Source organism: Narcine bancroftii, chromosome 8 (genome assembly GCF_036971445.1).
Source record: "Narcine bancroftii isolate sNarBan1 chromosome 8, sNarBan1.hap1, whole genome shotgun sequence".
NCBI classification, from domain to species: domain Eukaryota; kingdom Metazoa; phylum Chordata; class Chondrichthyes; order Torpediniformes; family Narcinidae; genus Narcine; species Narcine bancroftii.
This window is the reverse complement of record NC_091476.1, coordinates 92,084,404-92,102,305: the sequence shown is the minus strand read 5'-3', so window position 1 is coordinate 92,102,305 and position 17,902 is coordinate 92,084,404. Positions and strand designations below refer to the sequence as shown.

General features: G+C 40.9%; 1 protein-coding gene across 9 annotated transcripts in view; it reads left to right on the top strand.

The window, feature by feature from the left end:
* robo3 (roundabout, axon guidance receptor, homolog 3 (Drosophila)) overlaps nucleotides 1–17,902 on the top strand; it is a 361,322-nt gene that overhangs the window by 225,840 nt on the left and 117,580 nt on the right. For all 9 annotated transcript variants that reach the window (XM_069894503.1, XM_069894505.1, XM_069894506.1 and 6 more), the window contains exon 9: nucleotides 13,102–13,307. In XM_069894503.1, the coding sequence (XP_069750604.1) occupies nucleotides 13,102–13,307 (206 nt within the window). The remainder of the gene's footprint in view (nucleotides 1–13,101; nucleotides 13,308–17,902) is intronic.

Here is a 17,902-nt window from a genome sequence, read left to right as displayed (position 1 = left end):
GAGTGCACATTAGTAATGATTTATTGGGCAGAAATTTAGTGGGTTTGCTCCATCACCTCTCAGTCATCCCTGCCCTCTCATATGAAGTCAATAAATAAATGTTCCATAGTCCAGAAATATTTCAAAAGCATATTTAGCAAGTATATTGACATGAAATAAAACCATTGCAGGAGACTGTTAAGGGTCAAGTTAGTTTTGTTATTTCTTGACCACCCTGCAGTCATTTGCAGTTTCTTTCGGCTGAAATCTGTTTGACAATTATTCCATCTCATTTCTCACAGAGACACCACTCACTGCTGAATAATCAATTTTCCATTGATTTCAACAAAATCTCCTCCAGAAGAATCCCTTTGTAGGGTCTTTACGGACATTGAGCTCTTTTAGTTTTCAAAACAATCCACAGGCTAGAGTCTTTTTTATATATCAAGTAAACCCTATCAAGTAGCGCACACAGCAGTTTACGTTCTTATTGGCTTCCTGTCTTTGTTCAGGGCCTTCTGTGTATCCTTGTGGAGCTCACTTGTAAAGTATTGCCTTCCATCAGGGATCTTCAAAGGAACAGTTCCCTGTTAAAAGAGAGAAGTAGGATCAGTACCTGACTGCAGGTGGCCCCCAGTGCCTTAAGAAGTCATAAACTGGAAGTCTGTTCACTGAAAGGGTAATACCATCTCTGTCTGAAAACTGAAGAATGCCGGCTTTGTGAAGAAACATAAAAGCAATATAAAATACTACAGGCAGTTTACACTTTTTAGAATTTGAGGATCACAGAAATAGGCCTTTTAACCCATCATTAATTGGGCAGCACAGTTCGCGTAGCAGTTAGTGTTATGCTATTACAGTGCCAGTGACCCAGGTTCTAAGCCGATGCTGTCGGTAAGCAATTTGTACGTTCTTCCTTTCACCTGCATGGGGTTTCCCTTGGGAGCTCCAGTTTCCTCTCACCTTTCAAAAATACGGGATTGGTAGGTTAATTGTGTCTAATTGAGTGGCACGGGTTTAAATGGCCAGAATTGGCTTATAAATAAATTAAAAAGTTTAAAAAATGTTAAATCAAGGACCCATTTAAACTGATCCTACATCAGTCCCCCTTTACTCTCTTCATATTCTACCTCTCATCTCCACATCAGTGGATAATTATCCTATGGGCTAGCACACTTTTGGGAAGACCCCAGACCACTCGGAGGAAACCAGTACCATCACAGGGTAAACGTGCAAACTCCACACAGACACCACACTTGGCCAGGCTGGAACCTGGGGCTCTGATGCAATGGCTCTACCCACTGCACTGTGGCGCTCACATTTCATGGACTCAAGCCCTTGGAGCCTGGTGTTGTTGGAATGTATGCCCTTCCACAGCCTAGCATGCTGGCATAGGGTTCAGAATCAGGGAGATTAAGAAAGCTCCATTGCCACATGAGAATGAGCCTCTTACATGTTTAATTTTCCACCATCATGCATGATTGGCAATTCTGGAATTAACTAATCTAACCAAACCATGCAATAAAAATAGAAAATACCAAAAAACCTAAGCAGGTCAGACAGAAACAGAAATAGAAACTGCCTGGGTCCCATTTGTTTCCAGAGCTTTATTTCTTAAATTTGGTATGTCAAATACTGTCTGGTGAAGTGGACCAAAGTAGCCATATTGCCTCCTCTGGCCCATAAATATGGTCTTCTAAGAACGCCAATACTTATGATCTCTTACTATCCACTTCCTCTGGATCTCTCAGCTTTCTCTTCTTCAAAGAAGACAAATGCAATGCCTCTCTTCCACCATGCATCTGCATCCCTTCACCCAAGAGCTATCTTCTTAACCCTCACCAATGCCTTCGCATCTTTCAGTTTTAAGTCTGCTTGACCAAATATACCTGCTGCAGACGTATCTATCTGAGATAGTATTGGTAGAATTGACCACCGTACACCGCTTGTGAAGCTGAAGAACCACCTACATAACCCAGACACCCTGCATCACCTTGTGTGGCATTATAAACTTGGGATCAACCTTGGTTCAGTAGGGAGTGCAGAATCAAGCACATCGGATGAGATGCAGAAAATAAAAGTGAGGTGCCAAGCTGATGAGATGCCAACAGAGGACTATATGTGGGTTAGGCAGCAAAAGGGCAGAGCTCCGCCATCTCAGAACAGATCAGATCATAGCCCTGTTGTATTGCCACTTCTAATTTTGAATTACGGTGGCCAATTAAACAGGTTACCGAAAGAGGAGGCTCTGAGAAAATCACCATACTTAAATGACAAGGGTGAACCATTACCGAAATGTTCAGCAAGTGGATGTTCCATCTCCACTTCCTCCTGAGATCCCCATCTCTATGAACCAGTCTTCACCCGATCTGACTCACTCCACAATATCAAGAAATGGTGGAGAGGTCTGGTTAAGCAAAGGCCAGTGGTCAGTATCCCAGCTGCAGCGATGAAGGCCTGTGTTCAAAGACCAGCTGCGTCTCTAGAAAGTCTATCCAGTACAGTAACAACATTAGCATCTACTTGACAATGTGGAAAATTGTCCTGATCACAAACACAGGACAAATATTATCTTAGTAACTATTGCCTCATGGTTGCAGCAGTTAGCACAACCCTGTTACGATGCTGTGATCTGGGTTCGATTCCAGCGCTGTCTGGAAGGAACTTATACGTTCTTCTCCAGGCGCTCTGATTTCCTCCTGCCATTCAAAAACGTACAGGGTTGTAGGTCAATTCAGGCCCATGCAAACCTGGTAATAGGCCCAAGTCAGATGGGAAATGTAGGCCCCATTTGAAGCTGCTCATTAAGTATTTTTGTAATCAGTGCTAAATTCACATGACTTGTGTATAGGTATGTACGTGTAGTGTACATGATGTACTTTCAAGTAACAGCACAGATTAAAAGAACCAGAACCACTTATAAAAAAAGGTAATGGAAAATATATACAAGACAATAGAGTACAGTCCTGTAATAAGATGGAGGAAATTCAATAGTACATTCATGTTCATTCTGTATTTGGAATTTCAGATCAGAAATGGTCATCACTTCTTCACATTCAGAACTGCTTTATGTGCTTTTCTCTGGGCAAATTCCTCAATTACCCCAGAAAAATGAAGCGACTTTGCCTCGACACAGTTGATATTCAAAATTGCTAATCCATTCAAACGTGCTTGTTGAATGGTGAGTTGGAAACGGGTCCTGAACTTTCAGAAATGATTCAGTGTCAATTCTATTCCTCTTATCAATAAGTCCAATGCCAGTTTGTGAAGCTTTTCCTGCTGCGGACCCTTTCCCATTATTACAGGCAGCAGATTCATTTGGGCAATTATTCTTCCGCTGTTCGCTTATCCTCTTTCTATGGGAGTATTACCTTTCTGAATCTGTAACTGTTCCTGGTCCAGCAGCCTGGTTATCAAGATCAGCATGGTTATTCTCTGATTCACATTGATGGTGATGTCTGGCTAGGAAGACGATAATTGATTTGGACTTTTTGACAGTCTCTTCTTGCCATTGGGCATGCATTTTCTTTGCTTCACCATTTTCATATTGAAAATCTTCTAGGTCATTAATTTTTCTTCCCACTAACTAATAGATTATATAATATTGATAGTAATATTTTGATATTAACCAATAAAACATGAATCAATGTAAATGTTATTTTTTTGTTCCTTTGCTTGTTTAAGATAGTTAAAAATAAAATATTACTACAGTAAAATCCCATTATAATGCAATCGTTGGGGTCCATAAAATTCATCACGAAAAAAGCAGGGTTGTACTAAATCGAGATTTCACTGTATTTCCCTGTTTGACTTGCATGCCTACATCATTTCCATTTCTCGTTTATTTGGAACATCCCAGTTATTCTGTGTGCATTTTACATTAATCCGGGAGCCTGACGTTCCAGCCGGGAGCCCAAAGTTCCCGCTCCTGCCAGGAGCCTGATGTCCTCGAGCCCGGCATCCCACTCCTGCCAGGAGCCCGAAGTCCCCTCTCTTGCTGAGAGCCCGAGGTTCCTGCTCCTGCTGGGACCTCGACGCCCCCTCTCCTGCAGGGTTCCCAACGTCCTCACTCCTGCTGGGTGCCCAATGCCCCTGCTCCTGCCGGTAGCCTGATGCCCAAGTCCAATGACTCATCGCATTATATCCAAATTCACATTAAATCAGGGCGCATAAAATCAGGGTTTCACTGAACCAATATTGTAAAATCTATTGGTCAGTATTGGTAGCAAAATTACTGACCTAGAAGATTTTCACAAACTTTGCAACTCTATTATATTTAACATAATATCAAATACATTAGCATAAAAAAAGTATTTTGCATTAACAGTGAACAAAAAATAAAATCAAAATTGTATAAAGTGCAAAAGCACTAAAGAACAAAACTAATAATGAAACAATTAATTTAAAATATAATCATGTATCTGTTATCAACAAGCATTAAAAATATTCACAGGCCTGATTACTCAGTGATAGCATTTATCTGCTGTCAAAGACAAGTTTCCTGAAATTTAATTAAGAGATATGTTGTGTGTGTGTGTGTGTATGAGTGTGTGTGCATGTGTATATTGTATGTATATAGATGTGTATATGTGTGTGTGTTTGTGTATATGTATATGTGTGTGTGTATATATATATATATATATATGTATGTGTGTGTGTGTGTATGTGTGTCTGTGTTGCTGCGCTCAACACTGATATCTATTTATAAACCATGGTGAGTGCTGTGGTTGTCGAGAGAAGAGTGGGAAAGAAAATATTTTTATTTGTCTCTGTGGCCACAAGATACCTATAATAGATTTGGAACATTCTGTAAGTTGGTTTCAGCTATCTGCATTTATTTATCTATATTTTATCTGTATTAATCATCTTTAAAATATTATAATTTGTACTAAAAGATCCCCCAGACTCTCTTTACAATATAAATATTATTAACAAGGCAAAGGGTTGCCCTTTGTCTCTACCAGGGGGAGTAGGCCCCCTCAAAATCGTAGGCCCATGCCAACTGCCCCCCCTCCCTTCTGTTCTGGCCTAGATCAATTGGATGTAATTGGGCAGTACAGACTCATGGGCCAGAGGCCTGTTACCGTGTTATATGCCCAAATTTTTAAAAAATATTAATTTATATTTAAGCTACCCTTAATCATTGGGCATCATGATTAGTGTAGTGGTTAATGCAATGCTATTACCTCACCAGCGACCTGGGATCAAATCAGTGCTGAAAGGAGTTTGTACATTCTCCTTGTGTCCAAATACGTTTCCTCTGTATGCTTTGGTTTCCTCCCATATTCCTAGGATGTATGAGGTTGGTAGGTTAATTGGTCACATGGGTGTATTTAGGCAACACGGGGTCATGGGCCAGAAGGGCCTATTACCGTACTGTATCTCTAAATTAATTTAAAATTAGCAATGCGATATGTCCTCTTTGCTCTTACTATCAAGAAACAAATAGATTGGTGGAAAACAAATGAGTTACACTTCATAGAACATTATCACTGAGGAAAAATAAAGCTATTCTGTCAGGACAGGCTTTACTCAGAATGGGGGAAGTTTCCTAGCTAATCCAATAACTATGGCAGTGGAGAAGTATTTATGAGGGGGCAGGGGAAGTGGTGGGTTCTGATGAAGGGAAATTTGAAATGTTGGAGAAATATGACGACCGAGCAGTTCCTGGATTGGCAGGAAGCCACTGAGAATGAATTGGGTTTGTCTGTTATGTTAAAATGCAAGAAACCTGGTTTGACTATTGTCATAACTCATCTTACTTTATTTTTATCCACATGGTTTTCTGTGAAATTTTTAACCCAATAGGATTTTTTTTTAATTAGTGATAGCTGGACAGCACAGAAATCTCAGATTTTACTGTATCTTAGTAATGGTAAAAGGTAAAGGTTCCATTATTGGCACATAATACTACATTTAGAATGCATCATACATGAAATTCTTTAACTTTGGCCACTCTGTCTAGCGCCCCTCACAGAAAGTTACAGCACCTGGTGTTCCCAGGTGGTCTCCCCTCCAAGTACTGACCAGTAGACAATCCCAGGCATATTCAAGCTCTTAGGTGCTGTACATGTGACAATAAACAATAAATTAACCTTTAATCTTGAAATAAAGACTAAAGTACTTGTGCAGGGTAGCAAAATGAGTTAGTGATCCAGGGTCGATCAGGATTGTGCGCACGAACCAAAGAGTAGACACATCTTTACTCTTTGTGTCAGAACTAGGAAAATAGTTAAACGACAATATTTAAATACAAATAAAATTCATAATATGGTTGGTGAATTTATTGCACAGGTAAAAAAAATTGGGTACACTTTACTTTGTGTCAGAACTAGGAAAACAGTTAAACGACAATATTTAAATACAAATAAAATTCATAATATGGTTGGTGAATTTATCGCACAGGTAAAAAAAATTGGGTACAATTGAACGGCTGTTAAAGAGCTATGATTACAATGTGCAAGTCTTAGAAGAGATGGACAAGGATAGAGGGTGGTCCTGAAGTTATGGAATGGTAAAAAGGCAGCAGAGAGCAAGGATCCCAGCTCACAAAGCCATTTTGGAGAGAGCTGAAAAACAACAAAGGGAGAAAATGTTGATGGGAGCTGTCTGCAAGCACACGACAAGTGGTAGTAATGCAGCACCGAGAATTCATAAGGAAATTAGAGTTGAGTGTATTAAGGGAAATACTATGATCATGGGGGATTTAATCTACATGTGGACTGAGAAAACTAAATTAGCAGTAAAAGTGTGAAGGATGAATTTATGGACTGGTTTTCCAGATCAGTGTCAAGGGAACAGGGTATGTTAGACCTGTTGTTTTGTAACGAGAAAGGTTAATTGATGATCTAGTAGTTAAAGGGTCTTTCGGGAATAGTGATCATAATATGATTGAATCTAATGTAAAAATTGAAAGTCACAAGAATAAGGCGTAAATTAGCAATAGTAGATTGCCAAATTGTTGGAGTGAATGAGAATAAGCAGAGAATGGCTGACTTTTTTTCAGGAAATGTATGTATTTTACAAATAATATATATCCCTTTGAGGCAAAATCACCAAAAATAAAGTGGTTATCCAGAAAAATTAAGGCTAATACTAGATCATTAAAAAAAAGGCTAATAACCTTGCACCCCACCAGCAATGAAAATGAAGGCTGGGAATATTTCAGAATTCAACAAAGGCTCCGTTGACGGAATGGAAAATGAAATATTACGCCAGATTGGCGTTAAGCTGCAAGAGCTCCTCTGGGTTTATAAAGAGGAAAAATCAGCTGAAGTTAATGTGGGACGTTAAAGAGGCCATTACCCTGTCACCACTCGCCTGACATTCAGGAACAATATGACAGTTCTGACCTTTCATAGTGTTGGTAAATTTCGAGTCAAGCAACGTGGTTTTTTTTTGCACTTTCCATGGTGTGCAAGTGGCAATGGTACAAGTATTCTTCGACAGAGTTATTTACCCATATCCCTCTAACCTTTCCTATCCAACTATCTGTTAAATGTGATTGCACCTGTCTCTTCCTTTGGTGACTCATTTCACATACCCACCACCCTCTTAATAACAAGAATATAATGAAGAACAAATGGCACTTCCAATTAAAACCTGAGCAAAATTACTTGCTCTCAAGCCTTGTACTTCAATTAAAACAGGAGTGAACATTTTGATTAATATGGCATCAAATGTTATGAAGGTGCGCTTGAACTGAAACACGTACACAAGCCCAAAAGACTGCTTGTAAAATTAGCGACTTATTAGAGTTGGCTCTGGTTAAACATTAAATACAATTGATGTTGGTCTAATGAGAGGCACTTACTGACGCTGTGACTTCCTGCGGAAACAAATCACGCATTATCAGGTCAGTCAATTAATGTTCACCACTAATTGGCTTTTTTTGTTATCGTTTGAGGGCCAAACCTTTGTTTTGTGTGAAGGAACTGGGAAAGCAACCAATCTATCCAACTGGCATTAAACAGGAAAGCCTGCAGACGTTGTGGTTGTAGTTCAATACACAAAAGTGCTGGAGAAAGTCAGCATCTATGGGAAGTAAAGGGTAGCCAACATTTCTGGCCTGAGCCCCTTCATAAGGGTTAACCTTTTAACTTCATATAGCATATAGCTATCTTCATATACTGCATTGCCTGCTGAGTTCCTCCAGTACGTTTGTATATTTCAGTCTATCCACTTGGTCCTTCAGCTGATGGTGTGAGGACTCAGCAGAACTGGGAGCAGTCCAAATTTTGCTCAAAATCAGAATTTATTATCACGATCAAGTCATGGAATTCAGTGTTTTCCAGCAGCGTCATAATGCAGACATTCATATTATAAACTCTCTTACAACATTACTATATAAAAAAAATAAGAGTACACAAAATAGTAAGGCAGTGTCTTTGGTTCATTGATTATTCAGGAATCTGGTGGCAGCAGGGAAGAAGCTGCCCTTGTGCCACTGAGTGCTTGTCTTTAGGCTCCTGTACCTTTTCCTGGTGGTAGCAGAGTGAAGAGGGCATGGCCTGGGTGGTGGGGGTTCTTGAGGATAGAGGCTGCTTTTTTTTAAGACACCGCCTCGTGTAGATGTCCTCGATGCAGTGAAGTCTGGTGCCTGTGATGTCGCAGGCCAAGTTAACAACCCTCTGCAGCTTTTTCTTGTCCTGAGAGTTGGTGCCTCCATTCCAGGCAGTGATGCAACCAGCCTGAATGCTCTCCACGGTACGTACACATGTTGAAGTTTTCAAGAGTCTTCCGTGACCTACCGAATCTCCTCAAACACCTTACAAAGTATAGCCACTGGCAAGCCTTCTTTGTGATTGCATCACCAGGGAGGCTCCAGGACAGATCTTCAAAGATGATCTTGAACCTTTCATTGATGAAGGGCTCAAGTCCGAATCAGTCGTTATGTCACTTTATCTTTTCTATATAAAGGACACTGTTTGACCTGCTGAGTTTCTCAAGCATTATTTTTTCTTCAATCGTGGTGTCTGCAGATGTTTTGTGTTTTACTGGGAGCAGAGTCAGTAGGGTTTCCCGGTATCTTGTCAGGTTCAGTCCTGTGTCACATTACAGTTACCCAAGGGTGACCTGTTGTACCCATTGGCCACATCATCAGTTTGTTCAATAATCTTTTCTTTAATCATGTCATGCATGGTTAAGTTAGGTCTGCTGCTACTGTGAGATCCAACACTCTCCATAAACTTGAGGAACCACACAGCCTTAAACCTAATGGCATGAAAGTTGATTTTTCTCCTTTTAGGAAAGCCCCCATCTGATTCCACTGTTTCTATCTCATTACTCATTTTTTTCTTTCCCCACTTCCCTCCTAATGATTTCTCCCTCCACCTGTCTCTTCACCTCCTGTCCTATTCTCTAATATCACCTCTATGCCCCTCCCCAGGTTTCCCCCTTTATATACTTACTTTCAACTATCTTAATCTTGATAAAGGGTTCAGACCTGAATCTCTGACTGACCACGGATGCTGTCTGGCCTGCTGAGTTCTTCCATTTGCTCAAGATCCAGGCATCTGCAGCTTTTGTGTTTCTCACTTACTCCTGCTTATCTGTTTGATATTATAGAGCACTGAGAGAAGGCTGCTCAAATGCACTGCAATGACCTTGACCATGAGATACCCACCTCACGCCCCCTCTAATCTGATTCTCACCAAAAAGCTGACCGACCAGCCTCCCCTCCCCATAGTTCCTTCACCTCCACCATCACACACAGTAGCACAGCGGATAGCTCTGATGCCTCCCTGCTTCGGGGACCTGGGCTCGATCCTGCCCTCAGTTGCCGTCTGCATGGAGCTTGCACATTCTCCTCGTGACTGAATGGGTTTCTCCTGGGTGCCTTGCCAAATACGTGCTTGCTGTTAGGTTCATTAACAACTGTAAATCATCTTTTGGGTGAGGAGATCAAAGGACAAAATGAGATCACTGTGAAAAGTGCTTGATGGTTGATGGGCCAAAGGGGCCTGTTTCCCTGCTGTATGAGTCCATAACCACTCCTGAAATAACATATTATTGACCTCTATGTCCTAATTTCACTCTCCCTTCTTCAATGTTCTCCAGTTATCTAAGATGTCACCCTGCCACCACATCCCACCTACCCTCAAACTTGTCCCCACAATTTCCTGAGCTCCTGGTTTGAGTCTCTCCAAGTCTAGCCACGGTACCAAAATGCCTTTAACCAAAGCCAATAATTTGTCTGACTGGCACAAAGGTTTGTCTTCCTGATCACTCCAAATTTGTCTGCAGCCTTTGGGATTGTTGATATCCCATCCACCTCCAATATCGCTACTCCAGCCAGACAATATGAGAGAATCAGTAGCAAGGATCCTTTGGCTATATCTGCTGTGCAACCTCCATTGTTCTCCCAAGAACAGCCTTGGACCTCCATTTCTTGCTGCCCCTGAATGTGTAGCAGTTCCTTCTGCACATTGTGGACACCCCGTTCTAGCTCATTGCCACCTCTGTTGACCTCTTCGGTTCTTCTAAATCCCCACACTGCTTATGCCACTCCTAGAACTGGAGCAAAACTGTCCTCCATTCAAGTATTGGGAAAAGTGAAGCTGTTGCCTTCAACCCTGCCACAAACTCTACTCCCTACACACTGAAGTCATGGCTTTCTCTGGTAAACATCTAAATAGTTCATGACCTTGATCTTCAGATGACATTCCAACCCATCACCGTGGTACCTGTTTCAGAATGATGTCAGTACAAGCCATTCTCTCCTCAGTGGATCTACTGCTTAAATTCAAGTTCATTATCATCTAATTGCACAAGTACAACCTGACAAAACATTGTTTTCTAGTCCTCAGTGTAAAATATGCAGACACACAACATACATAACATGCATACTACCAAACAATACATGCACACACATGTATATGTTGATATGTGTGTGTATATAGGTATATGTGTGTATGTACTGTATATACATGCAGTATATACATGTGTGTACATACACACACACACACACACACACACACACACACACACACACACACACAGATAAATATTGTTTAGTAAATAAGAGAGTTTCAGGTGGTTAGTGTGAGCAGTTCCTTTGGTTGTTCAGCAAAGTTCATCCATCCCTTTGTTTCATCCAGACATAACTTGCCTGTGCATGCTCCCATTCTGGTTTTGCTGCCCACATCCTAGCCTGCCCCCTTCCCTTACCTCCCAATTCCTGCTCATCAACGTGTCATCAGCACCATGTCTATGCCATCTTCAAGTCCCCACCCATATTAATCCCATATCCCCTCACTTGGTCTGAAGATTCTGTATCTTGGAAGCTCATCCTGATGCTTCCAAAATGTGTGTGAGTATTCGCCTCCACTACCATCTCGGGTAGTGCATATTCCAGACGTCAAGTTCCATCTGGGTGAAAACATTCTTCCTCAATACTTCCTCAGATTGGTGGAGCTGGTGCAATGGACCAGAGGTCTTTTTCCCTATCTTCTTCAATCGTCTTATGATCTTAAATCTAAATGCTTTTAAAATCCTCATCCTTTTCAGTTATCTCTGTGGTCTTGGCCTTCCCTATTTCAGCGACCTTTAACTGTAAGCACTTTAAGAAAGCTCTGCCTTGAGGAATGCTGAAGCTTCTACCTCCAACTCTTGACATTCAAGAATCAAAGCTCTTTCAATTCCACTACTTCACCTCTCTACCCCTCATTCCTCCTATTAAGCATGCATCGATGACCAAACAGCTGCGGTAATGCAGGGCTCAGAATCAAATTATGTTTCATAACTGAATGAAGAATGTGAGTGCGCGGGAGAGAGATTTGCCAGGATGTTGCCTGGGGTGGAATGTTCCAGCTGAAAGGAGAGGCAAGAATTGGCTTCATTTTACTTGGAGTGAAGATCTGATTGAGGTTTACAAAGTTATAAGGGACCAAGATAGGCTAGATAGTCTTTTTCCCTAGGTGTCCCAGTCTCCATTTCATAGCCGTAGGTTAAAAGAGAAAAGATTTAGAGAGGATCTGAGTAAGATTTTTTTTTCACCTATCTGAGAATATGGGAAGGTATATTCACAACAGCACCTGAAGTAATTAAATCACCAGTGTATTGAAGACAAAGTGCCAAGTCCTGGTAAATGGGATTAGTATTGATGGGTACTTTGATGGCTGGCATGGTGACCACAAGGGCCTTTGTGTGACCTCATGGTGAATGATTCTAACACTTTTGTAAATCATCTTGGGATGATTTACCCTAATAAAAGCACTTAATAGATTTAGCTTGTTGCTATAACCATTATTAACCAACTGAAAAACCTCACAAAGATAAGCGTATACAGAGCCGTTGTCATACCCACACTCCTGTTCGGCTCCGAATCATGGGTCCTCTACCGGCACCACCTACGGCTCCTAGAACGCTTCCACCGGCGTTGTCTCCGCTCCATCCTCAACATCCATTGGAGCGCTCACACCCCTAACGTCGAGGTACTCGAGATGGCAGAGGTCGACAGCATCGAGTCCACGCTGCTGAAGATCCAGCTGCGCTGGATGGGTCACGTCTCCAGAATGGAGGACCATCGCCTTCCCAAGATCGTATTATATGGCGAGCTCTCCACTGGCCACCGTGACAGAGGTGCACCAAAGAAAAGGTACAAGGACTGCCTAAAGAAATCTCTTGGTGCCTGCCACATTGACCACCGCCAGTGGGCTGATAACGCCTCAAACCGTGCATCTTGGCGCCTCACAGTTTGGCGGGCAGCAGCCTCCTTTGAAGAAGACCGCAGAGCCCACCTCACTGACAAAAGGCAAAGGAGGAAAAACCCAACACCCAACCCCAACCAACCAATTTTCCCTTGCAACCGCTGCAATCGTGTCTGCCTGTCCCGCATCGGACTGGTCAGCCACAAACGAGCCTGCAGCTGACGTGGACTTTTTACCCCCTCCATAAATCTTCGTCCGCGAAGCCAAGCCAAAGAAGAAAGAAGATAACCATTATTAATCAGCACTCCTAGCTAATGCATTGTTCTTTTAATTTTATTTCCCAGTGTGACTAATTTTTAGTCTACACAGTTCCCTGTGCCATGCACTACTAAACTGGAGTCATTCACTACTGCCCAGTATCACCAGCTTTACAAAGCTCTGGCATGCCCTCACTCACCCCTTTCTGTTTCAGTTTCCTCAGATCGAATACCGCCAATCATCCGCCAAGGCCCTGCCAACCAGACACTTGGCGTCGATTCTACGGCACAGCTCCAGTGTCACGTGATCGGGAATCCACTTCCCAGTGTGCACTGGCTAAAGGACGGTCAAAGGATCCTGGGAAACGACCCTCGCATTAGCAACCTGGATAATGGGACGCTGCAGATTACCAATGTGCAGGTAGGTAAGCCACAGAATGCAACATTGCCTCAACCTTTGACAGGATGGGCCACTGTTCCTTCATTAATCTGCTTCTTGGAAGAATATTTGCATAATGTTTCTGCTGGACTGAAGTGAAAGTTCCAATGAAAGAAAAAAATACATAAAAGCAGAAATTGCATCTGAGCAGAGAGAAAAACAGTAAATGTTTCACATTGATGACTTTACCAAAAGTATTTTTAGCTGATCAAAGCCTTGTGTTCCTTGCACGAAAGCTAGATCATGGAAAATTATCAGTAAACTTGCCTGTAATTTCACAGGGTGGCATGGATAGCGCAGTGGTTAACGCAACACAATTATAGTGCCATTGATTGCTGTCTGTAAGGAGCTTGAACGTTTTCCCATGGGTTTTTTACCAGGTGCTCTGGTTTCTTCCCACCCACCAACACATACAAGGTGGACAATTTGAATGGGTGTAATTGGGCAGCATGGGTTTCGTGAGCTGGAAGGGCCTTCTTCTGTGTAAATTTTTTTTTAATCTGCTCTCCATCCAATAAACACACATCCATGAAACTTACACTTAAGTTGTTAAAGAATGCTAGTCATTTAAAATATTTGACATAATTTCCCTTTACCTTTCCAAGGGTGATTTGTTAATGGTCTAATAGGAGGAGATAACGTTTAACCAGTGCAGGTGAATTAATTTAAATAAAAAATATATTCATTTAATTAGCACCTTTCACTTTTCACAGTTGAGATTAAAGGCAGCGAATAATTGCTTTGTTTGCCATCAGTAGTAGTACTATTTGCAACTACAATTTGAATAAGTGTTTTATATCCTAATTAAGAGCTCTTCTTATTTTGTTCACGCGATTCCTTTTGAAATGTCAAGAGTGAAACAATTTGGTCTGTTCAGGTATTGGCCTCTTGATCCTAATAATTCTGTTGGAAACTTTACTGAAGATTGAATGACACGAGTTGAGGGTTCAGACAAATGAAAATTAGAAAGAAGGGAAGCCATAAAGAGCTGTAAATGAATGGAAATAGAAAAGTAGAAACATTTCCAAAACCTGCTGTTCAGACACAAAGGACTCTGGTTAATATTCTGTTAAATCGAAGTTGAGTTTGAAAGCCTGTAGGCTGTCCAATATGAGGTGAAGATCCTGGCATTATATTGAGTTTCAATGGTGTAACTTGAGAGATCAGTACATTTAAAAGTCTGGAGAACCAAATAATTTTTCTGTTGGCTATACCCTGAAAATAACTCATTGGGTTTACAGATAAATGCACAATTCAGATTCTTGGCAAATGTACTGGCCCCTATTGAAATACAATTCATTATTGACTCTGCTCACAGATGCCCAAATCCTAGTTATGAATGAAATCCACAGTCTACTATTGCACTTGGAATGTTGAAGAATGAAATGAAATCTCTTGCTTCTACAATCTCTGAAGTGCTTGAATAATCTCCAGTAGTTGTAGCTTTAAAGAAGGAACTTCATTCCTTTAGTACCCTTCAAGTGCACCAAACTGGTAAAAAAAAATTAAATGTAGTTGCTATTATAATGTTAAAATTGGGGTGCTGTGCACAAGAATAGATTGGTGTTGGAGGTTATCCAAAAGGGATTCACTCGAGTTTAGAAGGTAAGGAGTGAAGTTATTGAAATGTGTAAGATCATTGAGATGCGACAGGATGAACGCTGAGATATTTTCACTGGTGGGAGAATATCAAACTTGGGGTTATAGTTCCAAGATTGTGGAGCAATCATTTCAGTATGCAGGAACTTTCTCTTGGAGAAGGTGGTGAATCTCTGAAATTGTCTAACCAGGAAGGTTGTGGAGGCAAGATCATTTGGGGTATTTAATGAGAAACTGGTTATGCTTTTAAACATTCAGGGAATTGTGGGCTGCGGGGAACTGGTACAGTAAAGGAGATGAAGCAGATTAGCCAACGTCATATCAAATGGTAGCCAAGGCTCGGGGAGATGGGGGGGGGGGGGGTGGGGTGGGGGAACTGTTCCTGCTGCTACTTACTACACTTGCAGTTTTAAGCATAGCAAGATCTCAAAGTAATGTAGAGCATCAGATGCAGTTGTTTAAAGAGAAACTACTTGGCTAGGTCATGTCCACATTTCAAACATTGCATCGATTCCTTTATCTCAGAAGAAGACGGAGCCTTTTATTTTTTCACCTGAAAAGCCAGCTTGTGCAGGCCTCCAACAGGTGCCTCCCTGCATGTAGACAGAGCAAAGCCATGTACTGTTGCTCCTGCTGTCGGCTGTGTTAACCAGCTGCGAGTTAACAGCCTCGTCCAGCCTCTGCACCACTTCTGAAAATTAGATACTTGTACTGGGTGATCATTTTTCTCCAGAATTAATACTGGACACTGACTTTTAAAACAGGGAAACTGTTCTCCAAATGATCAACCAAACATTCCCCACCCCAATGCACATTGAAAGAAACACACAGGAATGAAAGGCATTCTTCCATCCTCCATCAATCCTTGAAAAAAGAAAGAAGTCTGCTAATTATTTTATAAAATAGAATCTGGCAATATTTACAATATAGCAGCTTTTGATCTTCCTGGAGCCCTGTCCTGTTGTGTTGTCTGCAGGGCAATGGTTGCTTTTGAAGCAATCTTTTGTGAGGTCTGTTTGTCTTTCAGCAGTTATTTCATAGAAGGTTGTGCAGCCAAGGTCAAAATGTATCCACCACAGAAAAAAAAAGCCTCCATTGTCGATACACTAACTTTTCAGATGAATAGACTGTGAACATTATACTTATAAAGAGACAGAAGGAAGTTATTAAAGCCATCAGGTTCATCCCAGTTCCCAGGGAAGCAATTGCATTCCAGTAAACTCCATTAATCCAGCACTATTTTCCAGACTATTTGATTCCTATTAGCACCTGAACGTACTTTTTGGCTGCATTTTTTTTGAGAAGAGATATAGCATCATAAATTTTCCAGTGATCTCTAAATATTTAAAGGGATCAGATCAAACCCCAGCAAGTTTGAAGGAAATATGAGATCCAGGGCCCCCTTATGGCACCAAATAAACGATTTTTTTTCCTCTGTTAAACTTCGGATGGAAGGTCATGTTTAGCTGACGGCAAAGTTGTTTTGTAGATCAGTCTGCTCCAGCATATTTTTCACCAAGGCTAGGTCAAGCTGTTCTCTTCCTTCTTCTTTCTTAATCTTTTTTATTAATTTTCCACAAAAAAGGTAGAACAATATACAGAAAATGTGAAAAAGTAATGTACATTGTCCTCGAATATATCAAGTACTTTAAATTAGTTCAACATTTCCATATATTGACAGTTACATTGAGTGAAGAAATAAAAAGTTAATGCATAAAACAAAAAAATAAATCATCAAACTCCAATGAAAAAAACCCAAAAATCAAAAACAACTGCCCAATCCATTCTGAGAGTAGTTTCAAAGTAAGTAGAAAAGAGATTCTTCCTAACTAAACACAATGCACTAGAAGTGGTTCAATTTTGTTTATTAGTTTGAGTCATACGAAAATATTGAACAAATGGTCGGCAGGTTTTTCAGAAGTTAAAGGTCGTATCAAATGTCCGACTTCTAATTTTTTCTAAATCTAAGCATGACATGATGTAGGAAAGCCATTGAAATAAAGTCGGCGGATTGCAATGTTTCCATTTGAGTAATCTAGCTCTAGTTGCCATCAACGTTGAAAAGGCTCCTATCCTTTGGGCTGAAGTAGGTGCAAAGCCTGATCCCAATACTGTGATCTCAAAAATAGCTGTGAGTAAGTTTGGCTGTAAATCAACACTTTAGCTAAAGTTTCAAAATCACCTTGCAAAAAGTTATCTAACTTTGTACAGGACCAAAACTTAGGAGTCAAAGTGGCCTCTTCGAATTTACACTATCACAAATTGAACATATTAGAGAAAATACAGGCCAATCTGTCCTGAGACATATGTGCCCTATGCACTACCTTGAACTGAGCTAAAGCTGTTCTGTGTAAACTAAGCTGGTTTTCAAGATTTAAGATTCAATTTATTGGTATGTACACAAAATACGCAAATATCTTTCCTTCATTTGCCCTTTCAAGTGTTACAGAGTCCAGAGGACCCCAAAAACCAGCAGTGATAGATATGCACCACAACACAGGGTTACTTAAACAAAAGTAGTTTTTAATTATAATTGAACAAGAAAACAGAATTAAACTTTAACTTATTACTTAACCTACCTAATCCCTCCTCTAATACTAAGCACAGGTGTGTGTAATGTATATTTAAGATTTGAAAAGTTCTTTGGATCACAGTCCAATCTCACTGGATGCAGGCATTTTTTTTTACTGTGCACAGAAGTTAGCATTAACAAAGTTCACCAGTCTTTGGTGCTTAACAAGCAAATGGTTACCACTCAGGAGGGTTCTTGCTGATTTTCAGAGAGAGATTCCTTTTCTATGTCATCCACAACGAATTCATTCTCAATCAGTCTTGCTGAAGAAACTTTCCCCCTTCAGGGTTCTCCAGATGATCCTCTTTCTTTCAGGTCACCTTTCAGACAGCCAGTCATCTCCTTTGACTAGGCAGCCTTCCAAAGTTTGCCAGCTTGTCCCTCTGGAACTGATTTCGGTGACTCC